This window comes from Nipponia nippon, unplaced genomic scaffold (assembly GCF_047370975.1).
Source record: "Nipponia nippon isolate SJK-2023a ecotype South Korea unplaced genomic scaffold, ASM4737097v1 scaffold_10, whole genome shotgun sequence".
NCBI lineage: Eukaryota > Metazoa > Chordata > Aves > Pelecaniformes > Threskiornithidae > Nipponia > Nipponia nippon.
This window is the reverse complement of record NW_028262291.1, coordinates 27,119,869-27,135,909: the sequence shown is the minus strand read 5'-3', so window position 1 is coordinate 27,135,909 and position 16,041 is coordinate 27,119,869. Positions and strand designations below refer to the sequence as shown.

General features: G+C 39.6%; 1 protein-coding gene across 21 annotated transcripts in view; it reads right to left on the bottom strand.

Annotated features, from left to right (window-relative positions):
- CELF1 (CUGBP Elav-like family member 1) overlaps window positions 1–16,041 on the bottom strand; it is a 72,437-nt gene that overhangs the window by 25,715 nt on the left and 30,681 nt on the right. For 7 of the 21 annotated variants that reach the window (XM_087746061.1, XM_087746064.1, XM_087746065.1 and 4 more), the window contains 8 exons: window positions 10,383–10,570; window positions 9,803–9,885; window positions 9,357–9,405; window positions 5,981–6,115; window positions 5,716–5,795; window positions 5,176–5,337; window positions 3,610–3,691; window positions 437–565 (listed from right to left, as the gene is read on the bottom strand). In XM_087746061.1, coding sequence (XP_087602187.1) covers window positions 437–565; window positions 3,610–3,691; window positions 5,176–5,337; window positions 5,716–5,795; window positions 5,981–6,115; window positions 9,357–9,405; window positions 9,803–9,885; window positions 10,383–10,560 — 898 coding nt within the window. In that variant the 5' untranslated portion in view covers window positions 10,561–10,570. Of the gene's footprint in view, window positions 1–436; window positions 566–3,609; window positions 3,692–5,175; window positions 5,338–5,715; window positions 5,796–5,980; window positions 6,116–9,356; window positions 9,406–9,802; window positions 9,886–10,382; window positions 10,571–12,659; window positions 12,789–16,041 lie in introns of those variants that run through there. The other 14 variants (XM_087746050.1, XM_087746053.1, XM_087746049.1 and 11 more) reach the window with 6 other exon arrangements.

The following is a 16,041-nucleotide window of genomic DNA, read 5'->3' as shown; positions in this document are numbered from 1 at the left end:
TGTACTGCTCTAGTGCACAGAATGCACTACTTCATGCTTAAGGCATCTTCTATCTCCATGTCCAGAGGAACAGGGTACATCTGCCACAGTACCTGCCTAAAATCAGAGATAAACTGAATATGTGATGAGATTGTAATAACGTGACTGGGAAGAGGCCACTTACCTTTCTGCTTCATGATGACCTCAAGAATTCTTTTTACTCTAAATTAATCTGACCATTTGGAGGAAGGAACACAGCAGGTACAAAAGCCTTTGCTGGTGGCAAAGATATCTACCCTAAACAAAGGCCAGTGAATCTACTAGTAAAACTGTTTGTCTATTCAAGGATCAACATGAAAGTGACAAAAAGGGATAGACAAAACAGGTGACATCTATCCTGAAACGACTCCTAAGGCAACCCATGTCATAACACACTACAGCATAGGCAGTCTCTTACCTGAGCTGGTGAGCACACTCAGGGGACTGCTGGAGGAGGTGAGTGCAGCAGTACCACTCGGTGTATTCTGAGCTGCACTGGCTGCAGCTGCTAATGCAGCCAGGTTCTGTAATTGCATCGCATTCAGTCCTGCAACACATTGAAGAATGCACAGTTTCTCCTATAATAGTCACGATCATCCAAGCTTAACAGACCCAGCAACTTCAGCACATCCCAAGGGAGTAATGGGAAGGAGCTTAAAAACAACAGGCTTAATACTAGTTACTGATCTTTTCTACATTGTGATTCCTTGTTGTAACTAAAAAAGTTTTTCTTTGCCCAGATAGATGAGTTTCTGTAAAAGACCAGGTAGTTATGATCCCAGATGTAGACTCCAGAGTACAGAAATTTTCAAGCGGTGTTCTCTCCAGTCACAAAAGCATAGCAGCTTTAACTAAGAGTTAAGCCAGGGTCTGACAGCTCATCTGCAAGCCAGAGAACTTGTCTAGACACCAACCAATAACCCCCTCTTGTGCCCCTCCACTCTCTTTGTATGGGAACAGCAATAACTGCAGAATTCCTTCAAGAAGGCCTACACACCACAGTGGCCACCAAGTCACACCTTTAACCCACCATCAGCTGAATATCAGCATATTTTGTTTGGTCCCCTTGGCAGCCAAGAAGCAACAGTCAATTGTGAGACAATGTTAAGCAGCAACTCCCGACCACAAGACCAGCCAATGTATGTGTAGGCTAGTCAGCCGGTCAAACAAAAGTGGTAAGGAAAACAAGAAACATCAGGCATGATGTGGGTAAGCAGCCAGGAATACTGCAGGGAGAGGAAGGTATCCCTGTGTTGATGAACTTTTACTGGTCAATTTACTCATCTGACTCACCTTGATTTTGAGCTATAATTTTTAACGAAACCATTTGGTCAGTACTGATACTCTCTGCCCTCTTTTCCTGCCATGGGATTATCATTGATATCAATCTTCTTCTGAATTCTGTATTTTTGCCATCCTTTGGTAGGCTAGCTCCATTCTTCCAATTCTGCCTCTCTTCCCTTCTCCCTTATTTCCCCTTTTTGTCTCTACCTTTGCTTATTCTAACAATTCCTCCTCTTTTCATCTGAATTCAGACAATCCCTAGTAAAATTCTTCCCTACAAAATTAAAACCAAAATTAAATTAATCGCCATTCATATAACAATATCAAAACGTCCTAGGCAGATGTGACACCTCATATTTTGGATGCTCAAAGCACACATCTCAAATAATTAAAAATCTCAATTTTGTCATTTATATAAACAGACAACACAAGTATGTGACAACACAGTATAAACTATTTATTTTCTAAAAAACTTCTACTACCTTTAGCATAGTCCATTTATTTTTTTTCTCTTTTTCAATTGTTTTCTCTTTGTGACAGGGTCTGTTTCCCTAACCACATTTAGTACCTGAAACAAGAGGATTCTGCCTTTATTTAGATTCTCAAGGTGCCATTGTAACAAAAGCATGAAGTTAAAACCAAAAAGTTATATTTTTTGTTTTTATTGTGCTACAGAGGGTTAAAAGTCCAAGTGTTAGAGCTAGCGAAGAACAAAGCAGCTTGCTTCCTTTCTGTAGCAGTTTGGCATGTGTGCACTGCACCTGTCCTCTTGTCATCACATTGTTTTCCCATCTGCTTTCAAACAGGGTCAAGATTAAACTTTGTCTACAAAGACTGATATAGTTTGGGATCTAATTACCCACTTAATATTTCTTTCTATGAATTTCAAGAAAGGAAGGAGATCAGCTGAGGTATGAACAGGACTTTGAAACTAAAACTCTTTCTGTGAAGAATCACAGACTTGGAATAATTCTTTCAAAACACCATGCAACATGCTATTTATATGTCTGAGTTCTCAATTTTTAAGGTGTTTTTTTAAAGAGTGAAGACAGAATTACCCTGGAAATTTCATAGGCAACCTCAGCTAGTTAGTCCCTTCCCCCTGCCCCAATCCTTATCGTAGTAACAATTAACATGAACTGCTGTACTGTTTTTCTCCTTTATTACCGCTTGCTTCTAAACAGACATAAGAGGAAGAAAAAACAGTATCATGCACATAACAAAATCTATTATAGGTCACAACCACACAGGATATTAGTGAAACCGATTTAAAAAATTGCTTTTTGGCAAGAGTCTTAGATCTGAAGAGCTCTGAAGAGGTCTAACGTGAAAAAAGTAAACACAAGAAGCTAAGCTTAGATTGAACCTCAAGTATAAATCAGTATAAAAGTTCTTACAACTGAAAACACAACAGTTTGCAAAAGCTTGTAATTGTTACTGATGGGTGCACCAACACAAGTCAGATGTACAAAGACACTACTTTCTTAACGCTTTTAGATCAACCTCTGCACAGACAGGGCATGTAATATTCTGAACTACCATATAATTCCAGGAGGCAATTTAAAAAGCTTAGAACGTTCAGTATTAAAACCAAAAATATAGTTTTTCTGACAGCAGAAGACTTTAGAGGATGGGGTGAATAGAGTTACTAACATGTGTTTCATTATTCCTCACCCTGTGAAGACAGAAGGGACAATCAATTTGCAGTCCCAGTACTGCTACACCTAGGGAATATTCTGACTAGCAGTCCACAGCAAGGAGTTTGGCTCATACCTATTAAGCTGGTATTTCCCTAACAGCAATGGCGTAATCAATCATAATCCAAACGAAGTAATTAAAGAACCTGAATGAAGGACTAGTTCACATTCCTACTGACATTGCATTTTCAACTTTTATGTATTTAAGAACAAATAATTTAAAACGGGAAACCTAGGAATCCATTATCACTGAAACACATGCCTTAGTGCTTATTTCAAAACACAATGCTTCAAATATGCACCTGTTTGGATGAAAATAAATATACAGAGCCATCTTTTTGTACGCATAAGAGAAGATAATTTTAAATGCCAGAGGTCGGGGAGATTACCAGCATACCACAACTTACCTTGGGGACTATGGTTAACTAAGATTAAGAAGGAACATCCACACTTGTAGCAAAGGATTCCTGTCATTCCAAAGGAGTAGGTAAACTCAGGACTACTTATTTCAAATGAGGTTAATGTGTCTACAAGCCTTTCGGCTACTTTCTCTACCCTCCTCCTCTTTTCTCTGGCACTGTACTTGTCTTCTGATGGAAAAAAAACTCACCTCCCATTGGGTGGAGGCTGCTCAATGTGTTCAGGTTCCCAGATGACGCAGCTGCTGTCTGCTGAAGGAGCTGCAAATAAAGCTAGACATTACACCAAAAAACAAAACAAGAGTGAGAGTGAGGGCTGGCTCCGCTTCTGGGAGAAACTGCATCACACCACAGCCAGAGCGCCGTCACAAAGGGAACTCCCACTGCCCATGCACCACGTCGTAGCAAAGCGTAAAGAGAATTCCCCTTACACAACACAGCCAGAGCACCGCCATAGTGAAAATCCACATTGCCCATGCATCACATTGCAGCCAAAGCACCAGCACAATGTTTTCCCCACTCAACATAATCAATGTTGAGGGAAGTTTATAGCTAATACACCAAGACAAAACCAGTAGAATCAGTAGTGAGAAAGAACTCCTATCCAAAGTACCTCAGGCAGGACTGCCACCCCTAAGGACATACTACCTCAAGCCAGACTTTACAGCTGACACTGCCAGCATAGGAAAAATGGCAAATGCCGTATCAAAACCAAAAAGCCACTGTGAGAGGGAACCCCCTCCACTTTCCTTAAGCACAGCAGCCATGAGAGAGGTTTCAAGCCTCAGCTTGGAAGCTACTTAGAGGGATTTCCTATTCCTTTCCCCATTAACTAGGTGGTGTTATAAAAAATTCCAATCTACCAAACCTAAAGCAGTAGTAGAAGAGAGAATGCCCCCACTTCAACAGTACACATGCCAAGAATGAGATGAAATTTTCCTTTTCTGTTCCCCAGACCTTATATTGCGTGAATACAGTTCTCATAGCTACTCTGGCAACCCACGTGAGCCAGAGCACATCAGTTTATGAAAAGTTCACCCTTTAGGGAGCCAGCAAAATCAACTAAGATCAGTGACAAACAACAGACTACCTTCTCTTGTGTCATTTTAGTTAAAGAGAGTAGCTTCTCTCTATTTTCTGTAGGTTTTTTGGTGTGTTTTTTTGTTGGTGGTTTCTTTTTTGTTTTGTGGGGGCTTTTTTTGTTTGTTTGTTGGGGTTTTTTTGTTTGGTTGGGTTTGTTGTTTTGTTTTGTTTTTTTTTTTTTACTGTGCACTGTGAGCTGTTGGCACTTCCAACCTGATCACCTTTTCTATTTGGACAGCACCAAGTACTGTTCTAGGTTTCACTGGAAGGGGATAAGAGAAATAAAGGATAAAGGCTGTAAAAGGAAAAATGGAAGAGGAATAAAAGAACTATGTCATCAGATAGACATGAAAAGGGCACTTAATATGGGCAAACATTGAGGCCATAACATATGAAGAAAATCTTCCTAGCACAAAGTCATTCTACAGAAGACAGGGAAAAAAAAGTTTCAGTAGTTAGGTCTACAGTGACTGGGGTTGGAATCCTCACTTAAATGTATCCTGACTAGCTGTTAGCACATAACTTAATTTCAGCCTCCTCGTTCACAAAATGGGGATTAAGAACCCTGCTCCCATCTATCAGGAGCCTTCTAAAAATGAATATGTTAAACACTACAAGACAGTCAGACACTGTAATCCCTGAAGAGATAAAAAGAACCCAAATGAGAAACTCACTGCTAAGTACTGGGGTCCAAGTGTGTTGAGACCAGCCAGGTTTCCCCATACTGAGGCAGCACTGATCTGTTGCATTTGTTGCTGGAGTTGCTGAGCAATTCGTTTCTGCTCTTTGTCCTTCTGTGTGTCTGCAAATTTTACCACAATGGGAGAAGAGCAACCCTGCAAACAGCAATTCAAACAATTATATACCTGCTATCACCAGCAGTCACAAAAATACTGTATTAAGACATTGGAAGTATTCCCCTCCCCCCACATGCACATATACTTTTTTTTTTTTTTTCTCCAAACAGCACATTTCATTAAAGGCTCAAAATCTCTTTTGCTTTTAATTCTATTTGGTCTTTTGGCATTTTCTCTGCAAATGAAGTTTCTATCTCAAGCTCTGAAAATAGGAGCAGAACAAACACAAAGGTCCAGGAGTAGTATTTGTGAAGAAACACACACTGCACTTATCCTCTCTGCTCTCTAGTCCTCCAAACGCCACAGTGACTGCCTGACAAATTACATCATCTCCTGACACCCACTAACTTGTTTTACCTCCATGGTTTGTGCTTGGTGCATTGCTTTGATTGCTGTTTGTGCCATGGCTCTTGTTGTAAAAGTCACAAATGCACAACCTGGGGAAAGAACAAAAAGGAACCAAGTCATTCACTACATCCACAATTACTGGGATGAATAAAGAAATGAAAATGCCTGGGGAGGGGGTTGGGGGAATCACAGAAAGAGCTGAAATGCCACCTTGAGTTGCAAAAAGCGGCATCCAGTGGAGAACCTTGAACTGTTGGAAAAGCTTCCTGCTTACCTCGGCTCAGGCCATCTGGGCCCCGTAATATCCTGCATTCCTCAATCTGCCCAAAGGGGGAGAACATCACTCGGATATCATTTTCATTGCACTTCTTGGATATCATTCCAATGAACAACTTTCTATCTTCTACTGCTAAGAAATCAAAGGATAAGAGTATTACCAGCAAATATGCGCTTACTAGATCTTATTTTGTCAAGTCTTCTCCATCAACTGCAGTTATTTCCCTTGTATTTAGGGTAGGGGCTTGTCAAAAATCAGATTACCAATAATGAAATCTCTTCAATCTAAGAGAATGCATATGAGATACCTCGACGAACCTGAAGGATGCCTGTTTTATGATGCTTTATGTTTACATTTTGCTGACTGTTTCTCCCTTGCAAGCCTATGAACTGCAAGAATGTAAGAAAAGGAAAAAAAAAAATATATCAGGTTCAGCACTTCCCTGTACGTCCTGCATTCAGTTGCTGGCAAGTGAGGGAAGACTTGTACATATTTTACTGGACTATTTTCATGCTCTTTCCTCTGTCTCTTCTGTTGTTAGATTACCAACATACCTAACTGTATCTAAACAAGCAAGTGAGCTGCAGAAAGCTTCTTTCTAGCCTCTTTATCATGCCAATCACTTGAATTTAGATCTGCTGATTTCCTCATGCTCCTGTCTCAACAGTGGAAGCAACAGCAGTTGCTAAAACAGAACAGCTTTAGTTCTGTTTCAGATTCATCCATTCTGATCTGTACCAAGAGCATGAAAATAACACCTCAAATCAGAACGATGGACTGTGTGCTACTGTATCTTGCCTCTAAATGCTGATGCTACTAGATGTATTAGAGTTGAAGAATACCTTTCAGTGTGCAGACTATTTTAAAATAAATGGTCCAGAAAGACATTTCTTTTAACTTTTCATTTAGCAGTTACTAATGTCAGTTTAAGGTCACTTAAGAGAGTGGGGTGAATATGAATCCAGAGCAGAACTTTGTACCTCTTGTTTTACTTATTTCAGGATGCTAATCACCTCTGAAATACTTGCTTTTAAAGGATGAAGCAAATTATGCAGAACACCATTTGGAAATATAAAACAGCTTGCAAATCAGCACAATATAAAATATAATAAGATGAAGGCTGTAGCACAATTTGAAGCCTCAAGAGAGAAAGTCTTCTCCTATTTAGTGCCATGGTGAGGGGAAATCAACTTATTTGCCAAGTCTTCTATGGCGTTGAAGAGAAAAATTCCAAAATATTCCAGCTGACGTGACTTTAACTGACTATTAAATCTTAATGTCGTACCCAGTTCACTTTCAAGCTGCTCTCATATCCTTTCTGCAGTCCATTTTAGTTCAAGAGATCCAGAATCCCTTTTATTAATGGCAAGTTAAAACACTTTAACTGATGCTTTCTTATTTATATTTTCACCTACAGCTTTTACCAAAACTCATATAATTATATATTAGCCTCAGAACTGTCAACCTAAAATGCCATTAAATACTTTTTTCCTCTTTCCATTATTTTCCCAGGATACTTGTCTGCATGTATAATGCAAGATCAATTTTAGTTTAGAGAACCTATTCTGTTCTCCTCCCAACAATACTTCAAAAGAATTACTCCTTTCTAGATATATTTATACAGAAACATATTCTGTATACCCATGGAGGAGTTTGCAGATGGAATTACTCCTACTGTATGTTACCCATATATCCCATCTTCTGTTTTCAACTATCTTAAGATGTAAGCTTTCTGGAACCAGGATTATTTTCTTCATGATGGAATGCTAATCTTATAGTAACTATGGCAAATGAAGAAAATAAAATTCAGCCAAGCCTAGAAAGGCTGAAACTACAAGATGCTAAACACTTTGCTTATCTTGCAGCAATATATATACACACACATTTGAGCACGTATGTATGTACATATATAAACTCATCATGGAAATACATGGATAAATGATCATTTACCCAATGGTAGATGATGAATGTCTTAATCCATCTGAAATGGCCAATGCACAGAAATATTCAGTTTTTTCTCTACTGAACTCTTGTGAATTCTCAATCTCCCTTGTATACTACAAGAAGTTTTGACTCTCACCCTAGCTGCAACAGGCCTTGCTTCAATTGGTCAAGCACTTGAAAAAGCATTTCTAGATTTCGTAGAATCATAGAATGGTTTGGGTTGAAAAGGATCTTAAAGTCCAAGCCCCTGCCATGGGCAGAGACACCTTCCACGACATCAGGTTGCTCAAAGCCCCATCCAATCTGGCCTTGAACACTTCCAGGGTGGGGCATCCACAACCTCTCTGGGCAACATGTTCCAGTATCTCACTACCCTCACAGTAAAGAATTTCTTCCTAATATCTAATCTAAATCTACCCTCTTTCAGTTTAAAACTGTTACCCCTCTTCCTATAACTACACTCCCTGATAAAGAATCCCTTCCCATCTTTCCTGTAGGCCCCCTTCAGGTACTGGAAGGCTGCTATGAGGTCTCCCTGGAGCCTTCTCTTCTCTAGGCTGGACAACCTCAACTCTCTCAGCCTGTCCTCATAGGAGAGGTGCTCCAGGCCACTGATCATCTTCATGGCCCTCCTCTGGACTTGCTTGAGCAGGTCCGTGTCTTTCTTATGCTGGGGGCCCCAGAGCTGAACACAGTACTCCAGGCGGGGTCCCATGAGAGCGGAGTAGAGTGGGAGAATGACCTCCCTCGACCTGTTAGCCCTTCTTTTGATGCAGCCCAGGATACAATTGGCTTTCTGGGCTGCAAGTGCACATTGCTGGCTTATATTCAGTTTTTCATCCACCAACACCTCCAAGTCCTTCTCCACAGAGCTGCTCTCAATCCACTCATCGCCCAGCCTGTATCCATGTTTGGGATTGCCCTGACCCAGGTGCAGGGCCTTACACTTGGCCTTGTTGAACTTCATGAGGTTTGCACAGACCCACCTCTCCAGCCTGTCAAGGTCCCTCTGGATGGCAACCCTTCCCTCTAGACTATCAACCACAGCACTCAGCTTGGTGTCATCCGCAAACTTGCTGAGGGTGCACTCAATCCCACTGTCCATGTCCCCAACAAAGATTTAAACCACCTTAGTACAAAGAACTCCTCACTGTATGTTTCCCTAACTGACAACATGGTTCCACCACAAGCAGCAGCAATGGGAGATACTGAGTCATGGAATTTTAGAGATATCACTTACGCTATCTACTATAGTGAAAACACCCCCGCCCCTTTTTTTTTTTTTCCTTCTCTTTTTTTTTTTTCCTTCCAAAAATCAGGTCCCCAATTCAAGAAGACTTCATCAAAAGCTGTTCAACAAAAGGAAAATCCTCAAGCTTCCCTATTAGCCCAAACGATGCCACCAAACTCAGACTTTAGTACAGCTTACCATTACTCTTTTCGCTGTCAGCTGGTTTCATCTGGATAGGATGGTGCATCTGAAATGTAAAAAGATTATTTAATCCTAGATGCATTCACTTTATACTATATGAAATACATCCCATAAGAACTTTGGAAGAAAGAAATGGTAGTCTAAACTGCCTCTATAGCGGTGCATATGTAACAATACATAAATTTCTAGAAGAAAAGCTTTCCTAACGATATGCCATCATCCCTTCTCAGTATTACAGGAGCCCACTTCACTACCATATTATTCTCCAAATGCTCCAAAATTCCCTTACAATCTGTTACCATACAAATCTCATGACATTGCTCTTTTGAATAGTTCTTTTAAAACATGATTTGAGGGCAAGATAACATATGTTTGTACATCAGTGGTGCCAGAGCTCAGAAAACCAAGACAGAGTTGCAAAGAAAGCATGGCTCTTCTCTTACCCCTGGGAGGATCTTCATGTTGTGAAGAGCGTTCTGTGCTTCTAGTGCAGCTTTACGGGTATAAAACGTAACAAAACAGCACCCTGCAATTGAAACAAAATGCTAGCCAAGAAAGAACACTGAATCTTGAAATTGCAAGTCCCACTTCTATCCTTCCAATGCAAAATGTATGACAAGCAGAAGAGGTTAGACACTGAAATAAGTAGGTACTACTAATTGTTACTGTTTAAAAAAAAGATTTCTAAGTGTAATAAAATAGGATATATTCAGAACTGACCCAACATCACCAATACACCATTAAAACAAACATTTAGATACATCTGCCAGATAATTGTTGGCTACTTCCATTATCAAACTCAATCATTATTTGGTAGTACCAAAAATGTACCTAGTTTCACAGGAATGCCAAGTATAATTAGACACATACACTTAAAGACTATAAAGCCTGGGCTTGCATGCACACCTGGTCACACAGAGCTCCAACACACAGGGATGTTTGAATAAGCAAACAGCTAAGATTGTAACCATGTGAAAGCAGCTGAGACACCAAGTCTCACATGAGAAGTACAGAAGTTCTCACCTTTGCTTTGAGGAGGGTTTTGGCTCCTGTCCCTCAAGACGTTGATTTCGTAGACAGCACCATACTGTTCAAAAAGTTCTCTCAGATCCTTCTCACACCAACTCCGTGGGACCTGACCCACAAACATCTTGATAGCATCTAGATCAGGTTGGTCTGGATGATCCAGTGTGCCATTCATTTTCTTTGAGCTATGAAAAACAAGAAGAAATTTCTGGTTTATATCTTTCCATAGATTCTAGATGCTATTGCAGCTAGAAGAGGCATGCTTACAGCAAGATTAAAAAAAATAATAATAATTTTGTACATATATATATAAATATATCTGATTAAACTATACATATAAAGAGAGACTCTTGCACATTTCCAGTCCTGCATACCAGAGAATATTCAGAAACATCATTCACATACATTGGCAAGCTGTGTACTTGGAAACCACAACACACCCTATACAGATGTTTAAAACTTCTCTTAACGTTTGCTCCTATAATGTAGTCAACATCTGTAACTCAGGACATAAATCTGTTGAGATAACTGAAAAATATCACTAGTTCAAGCATGTAAAACTTTACAGAAAAAGAAACCAGAACAGGAAAGAACCTAAACTCCGTCTACCCACAGACTACTGAAGTTATCAGTAACCAGTGAAAATGAGAGGATAACATTTTTTTCGTTGTTTTTAAATGTGACTATCTGAAACTGTTTCCCAGGGTGAAGATCCATCTTAAAACAGAGAGACAGGTACAACTGAACAGATCAGAAGCTTCATTAAAGGTTTGCAAGGCAATAGCTCTTTGTGAAACTAGGGAACTTTCAACAATATTTGGCAAAAAAACAGGCTTAGGTTGTAAATGAACAGGTTGGGATTGGACAACCTAGTTAGTCACAGACTGAATCAAGTTGACTACTAGTAGGGTGTTAACATAGAAAAAAAGTCACTTAAGACTACAACACAGAAGTTTTGAGCATGGCAATCTTCAATAGGCTTCAAGGCACTACATCTAGCCATATGAACAGTTCACAGCCTATTAACAAAACTGTGTTATACTCCACCCAGCTAGTTGACAGTCATACACTGCTTTCTGTACTGACCCCTCATTGCTTGCCAAGTGCAATGTGAGGTCTTGCTACTGGTAGTCACAGCCTGGTATACCACAGGACCTCTCTCTGTGGAAGACTGACTGTAACAACATCCTATTGTAGCTACAGTGATTAGCAGGTTAAAATTGCTGACCAGCCTCTGCATAATCTAGAAAGGACATGGGGAGTGGAATAGTAACTATACAATGGTTCCCTCTGCCCCCAAACTCTTTGTTGAGGAATACAGGTGGCCTTCTTCCAGAGTAGTCATCTCTCATCATCTCTGCTTTTTTCCTTTAAAGATAGTTTTTGAATGGCTTGTTAACTGCACATTACAGTAACCAGTGTTCCTCTCACTGTTCATCTGCAATCATATTCCTCCCTGAACAGAATAAAAAAAAAATCCAAACCAGGCAATGCCTAGTTAATTTTTCCCCTCAATATGCTGCTGTTCAGAGCCTAAGGGAAAACTGATGCTGGGAAAGCTCACAATTTTCTAACTGTATGAACAGACCTCAAACAACAAAGCTTCTTACTAGAAGGGAAGGGAATCATCATAAATCCTTTCACTCCTCTCTACCTTTCCACTCAGAAAGGGTCAGCACCTCTCCAAATATCCAAGGCAAACAGTAACTTTTACAAAGAGGTAAACTACCTCTTTTTATTCAATGTCCTTCCATTCCAGTTGAGAACAACTGGAAATCATTAACCCTCTGCCAATAATAATTTTCATCCCTGCCTTCTATGCCATGGGTAGCTTCAAGAGCATAGCATGGCTCCTGTTAACTGGGCAGCTCTTAACATGACCTCAATGGTACTCAAGGAATCTTTCACTCCTAATTAAAAGGTTTAGTCTGGAGTCATTAATAGGGAAGAGCAGAAACTGTTCTCCCAATAATTGATTTAAATAACTGATTTTATAATATCAGCACCTGTAGCATACTATAAACAGTACTGCCAAATAGCTTTATTCCTCCTTAGCCCTCATCCCCAAAATTATCAGATCATTTTTCCCCCTATCCAGAATCCAACATCAATTGTCAATGCCCACTACAATTTCTTGAACCAAACAAACTGTAGGCTCTCCATCTCTCTTTCCCCCTTCCCCAGTGGGAGTTCATCAGACAGCAGAGGCCTCAAAGACAGCAATTCCAACTATCACTTTAGTTACAAACTTAGACACAAAGACAAAATACTTACACAGGGCTAGCATTCAAGGAGCAATGGTCCACCATCATCTCTGGGAGGAAATCCAACTTGAACGCAGCCATCACCTCAGTCTGCGACAAACTACTAACACTAAACCAGTGTATTGCCTAACCCCCAAACAACACCACTTCCAAAAGTCCTGCAGGTCTTAACACTCAGCCACACAAAAAACACTCAAACCACAGAAACAGAAGCTCAGGGAGACCAGCAATAGACACGACAGAAACAGGCTGGACTGGGAAAGGGACATAGAATCCCAGATTAAAAAGGGGATGTGACCATGTGAAGGGAGGCTCAGCTTAATACACAATGAAAATGCTGATGCACTGGGCTTGTTTTGTTCAATTTTCCCTGGCGAAGCAGTACTGAGTGCACTGTCAGATAAACAGAGTGTCAGATCCATGAAGATAGCAATGGGTAACAGAGCAGAAAGAATACAAACTCCAGTCTTTCCATCCCCAACTAACTCCTTGCCTCCCAAAATGGCAGTCCAAGGCCTTGAGATTCAGACAGACTCTTCCCATATCATCAATATTAAGGTGTGAAGTCAAGAAGTTCCTTCACCATAAACATTTTCAATGGCTGATCTCACTCTTTTCACCTTGTGCACTATTTTTTCATCTTGTGCACTATTTTTGACACTCTCCTAACTTCTAGGGGGAAAATTGCCAACTAAAATGTTTCTCTGAACCTGCCAAAACATGAAAGCTAAGAAGATCTGATTACTCAAAAATTCCTTAACTACCACAGAACATCAAAACCTACTCCTTTTATAGGAGCAAGACATACATTTTTCTGGAAACAATACTTTGCCCATCATGCATCTATAAATCCAGAGATATACAGAGATGACGAAGAAAGGGAAAAACACAGTGATTTGTTGAAAACTGTTTTATAATCTCTGAAAACACTGTCAGAACACCTCAGCTGCTTCATCATTAAAACAGGAATGACATGTTGATCAAGGAACTGTGAGGTGTATTTATACACACAATACAGACCTCTTGTTAAATCTCCAATACCCAAACTAATGGGGAGATAACCTGGATAATACTGGATGCAGTGGGAAATGCAGAAATATTTGATTGCAGATAGTGAGTGCTGCAGAAGCAGCTGGGTGTGTCCGAGCACTCCAGGAGGGATGACTAATTCAACTCCAGCATGAATCCAGATAAGCCTTATGTATAAGGTCGATATAACCACAAAAAAACCTCTTAGAGCATTAAGGGACTGCATGCTGGGGCAGCTGCAATCACTTCTTTCTTGTCTGTCAATGACTGCAACATGTACTTGCACTTCTTTAGACTGGCCAGTATATACAGCTTGCTTTCTGCTTGCACAGGTACAGCATGTCAATTATTTTTTCATAAATAACCATTTCCAACCTCTGAAAAAAAGAACATTTCCAATCTTCTGCTTACACTGAGGTTAATTAAAAGGCTATTAAAAGGAGTTAGGCCTCGTAATACAAAGAGATATGCATGTTACTGCAAAATAAGAGAGGACACGAATTTAGTACACATCAGATATTCAAGAGTAACTACTACATGTATGCTCTTACTATGTGGTAAATGCAAGAAAGCTTATTCTTTAATGAAAAAGGTGTAAGCTACCTGCTAAGCACCACTGTTAAAAGCATGCAAATAGGCACTAGGGAGCACAGGTCAATTTATTAGCTTTCAGTAAAGTGTTCATATCTACCTTAAGACACATCTTACAGGCTTCCCACTTGAAAAATGCCATGTTGTGTAAAATGTATCATATTCAAATGTTAAATTGTGCCTGGAGCTCACTTTACGGATTTCTCTAAAATGAGCCCACAGAGAGAAACAGTTCAGATTTATATGATCAGAACAGCAGAAGATACGGTGGGTTTCTTGCCACTGTTCACATAAATCCACAGACCAACACTTTAAATTCTGGTCTCGCCTATGAAGACCAGAATTCATTCCTTCTAGTCTTTCAGTTATCTTTAGCTTTTTTAAGCAGCCAGTAAAATACCCCAGCAGCCACGCTCATTGTAGGTTCAACGAAAGATGATGCTGGCAACAGATACTCTAGAAAATGGGTTTTAGAAAGGTTACTGAGATTGATTAATTCACTGAAGAAAATCACCAAGTCACTATGATTTGATCCTATGCCCACTCTTTCCCTCATCTCTCTGCTCCCCAAAATGGAAGTCTATCTTCTTGTTCCATTAAGACAAAACTGCAACAGGTTACAGGCATTCTCACACCGTTATACTCCATGTCAAATTCAGTCTACTGGCTTTGATAATTAAAACATTAGTTTTGTGCAACTATCCTGCTACACATTAATTTTTGATTCTTGTTATATTTACTCTAATTTCTCCTGTGATGTGCTCACTTCATTTAATGAAAAGCGCCAAAAATACTTCACATGCTGTTATGTACAATTTGGGGGAAACGAAGAATCAATAGTAGAATAGTCAGTAAATATCTGAAGGTAAGTTAGCCAAGACTCAGTGCCTCAGGTACCATACTTCTGCAGTAATGATGGCAATTTCAGTGACAAAACACTACAAACAGGTTTGTTTTAACATTATTTAGTTGAAGGCATCAAGCTAGTGAATTTAAAAGACGTACAGACTTCACTTCTGAAAATATCAGAAAGAGAGGGGAAAGATGGTATTTTGCTACTGCACAGAAATAAGAAGAATTAAATGAGGAAGCAGTGTTTCTTTGGAATTATAAAAAACACAAAAGTCATCCTAGCCATTGCTCACAAAGAAAGAAAGAAAAATAAGAGAGCTAAACACACTTATTTTTTGCTCAGATGTCAAATTCCTGCTGGCTTCCAGATCCATTCTTTGACTGTTTCTATTCAAAGGATAATAGAAACAATGTCTGAAATTCCAAGCTCTATGGGCTGTAGCTACACATTTAAATGTGGTGTTAATCTGACAATACAAGCATTAAAAACTTCTACATGCTACAGATTAAATCTCACTTTTTTTACATTTCTGAAGCCCTAGATTATGCTGCAGAATATATCGCTATATATGCTCCTCAGAGACTGCAGAGTATAAAGGCTGAAAGTTTTGCTTTTATTTTTAAATTTACAAAATTACATTATATCCTGGGGCACAAAACCTAAAAAAAACCCAACCAACCAAACAAAAAAACCCAAGCCACAAAATACCCACAAAACAAAAAACCTGTGTCAAATATTCTTTCCTAAGAAAGCCTTGTTCATTTCCATGACCAATTAACTCTGAAAGCTAAAGATAATACGATCTTTTATTTTATACAGTCTGAACCTCAGACAACATATACAAATCTGAAGCTAAGGAACTACTGGGATGGTGAGAGTGAACTATGGGAAAGGATGCAAGCTATGGGGAAATCAGATG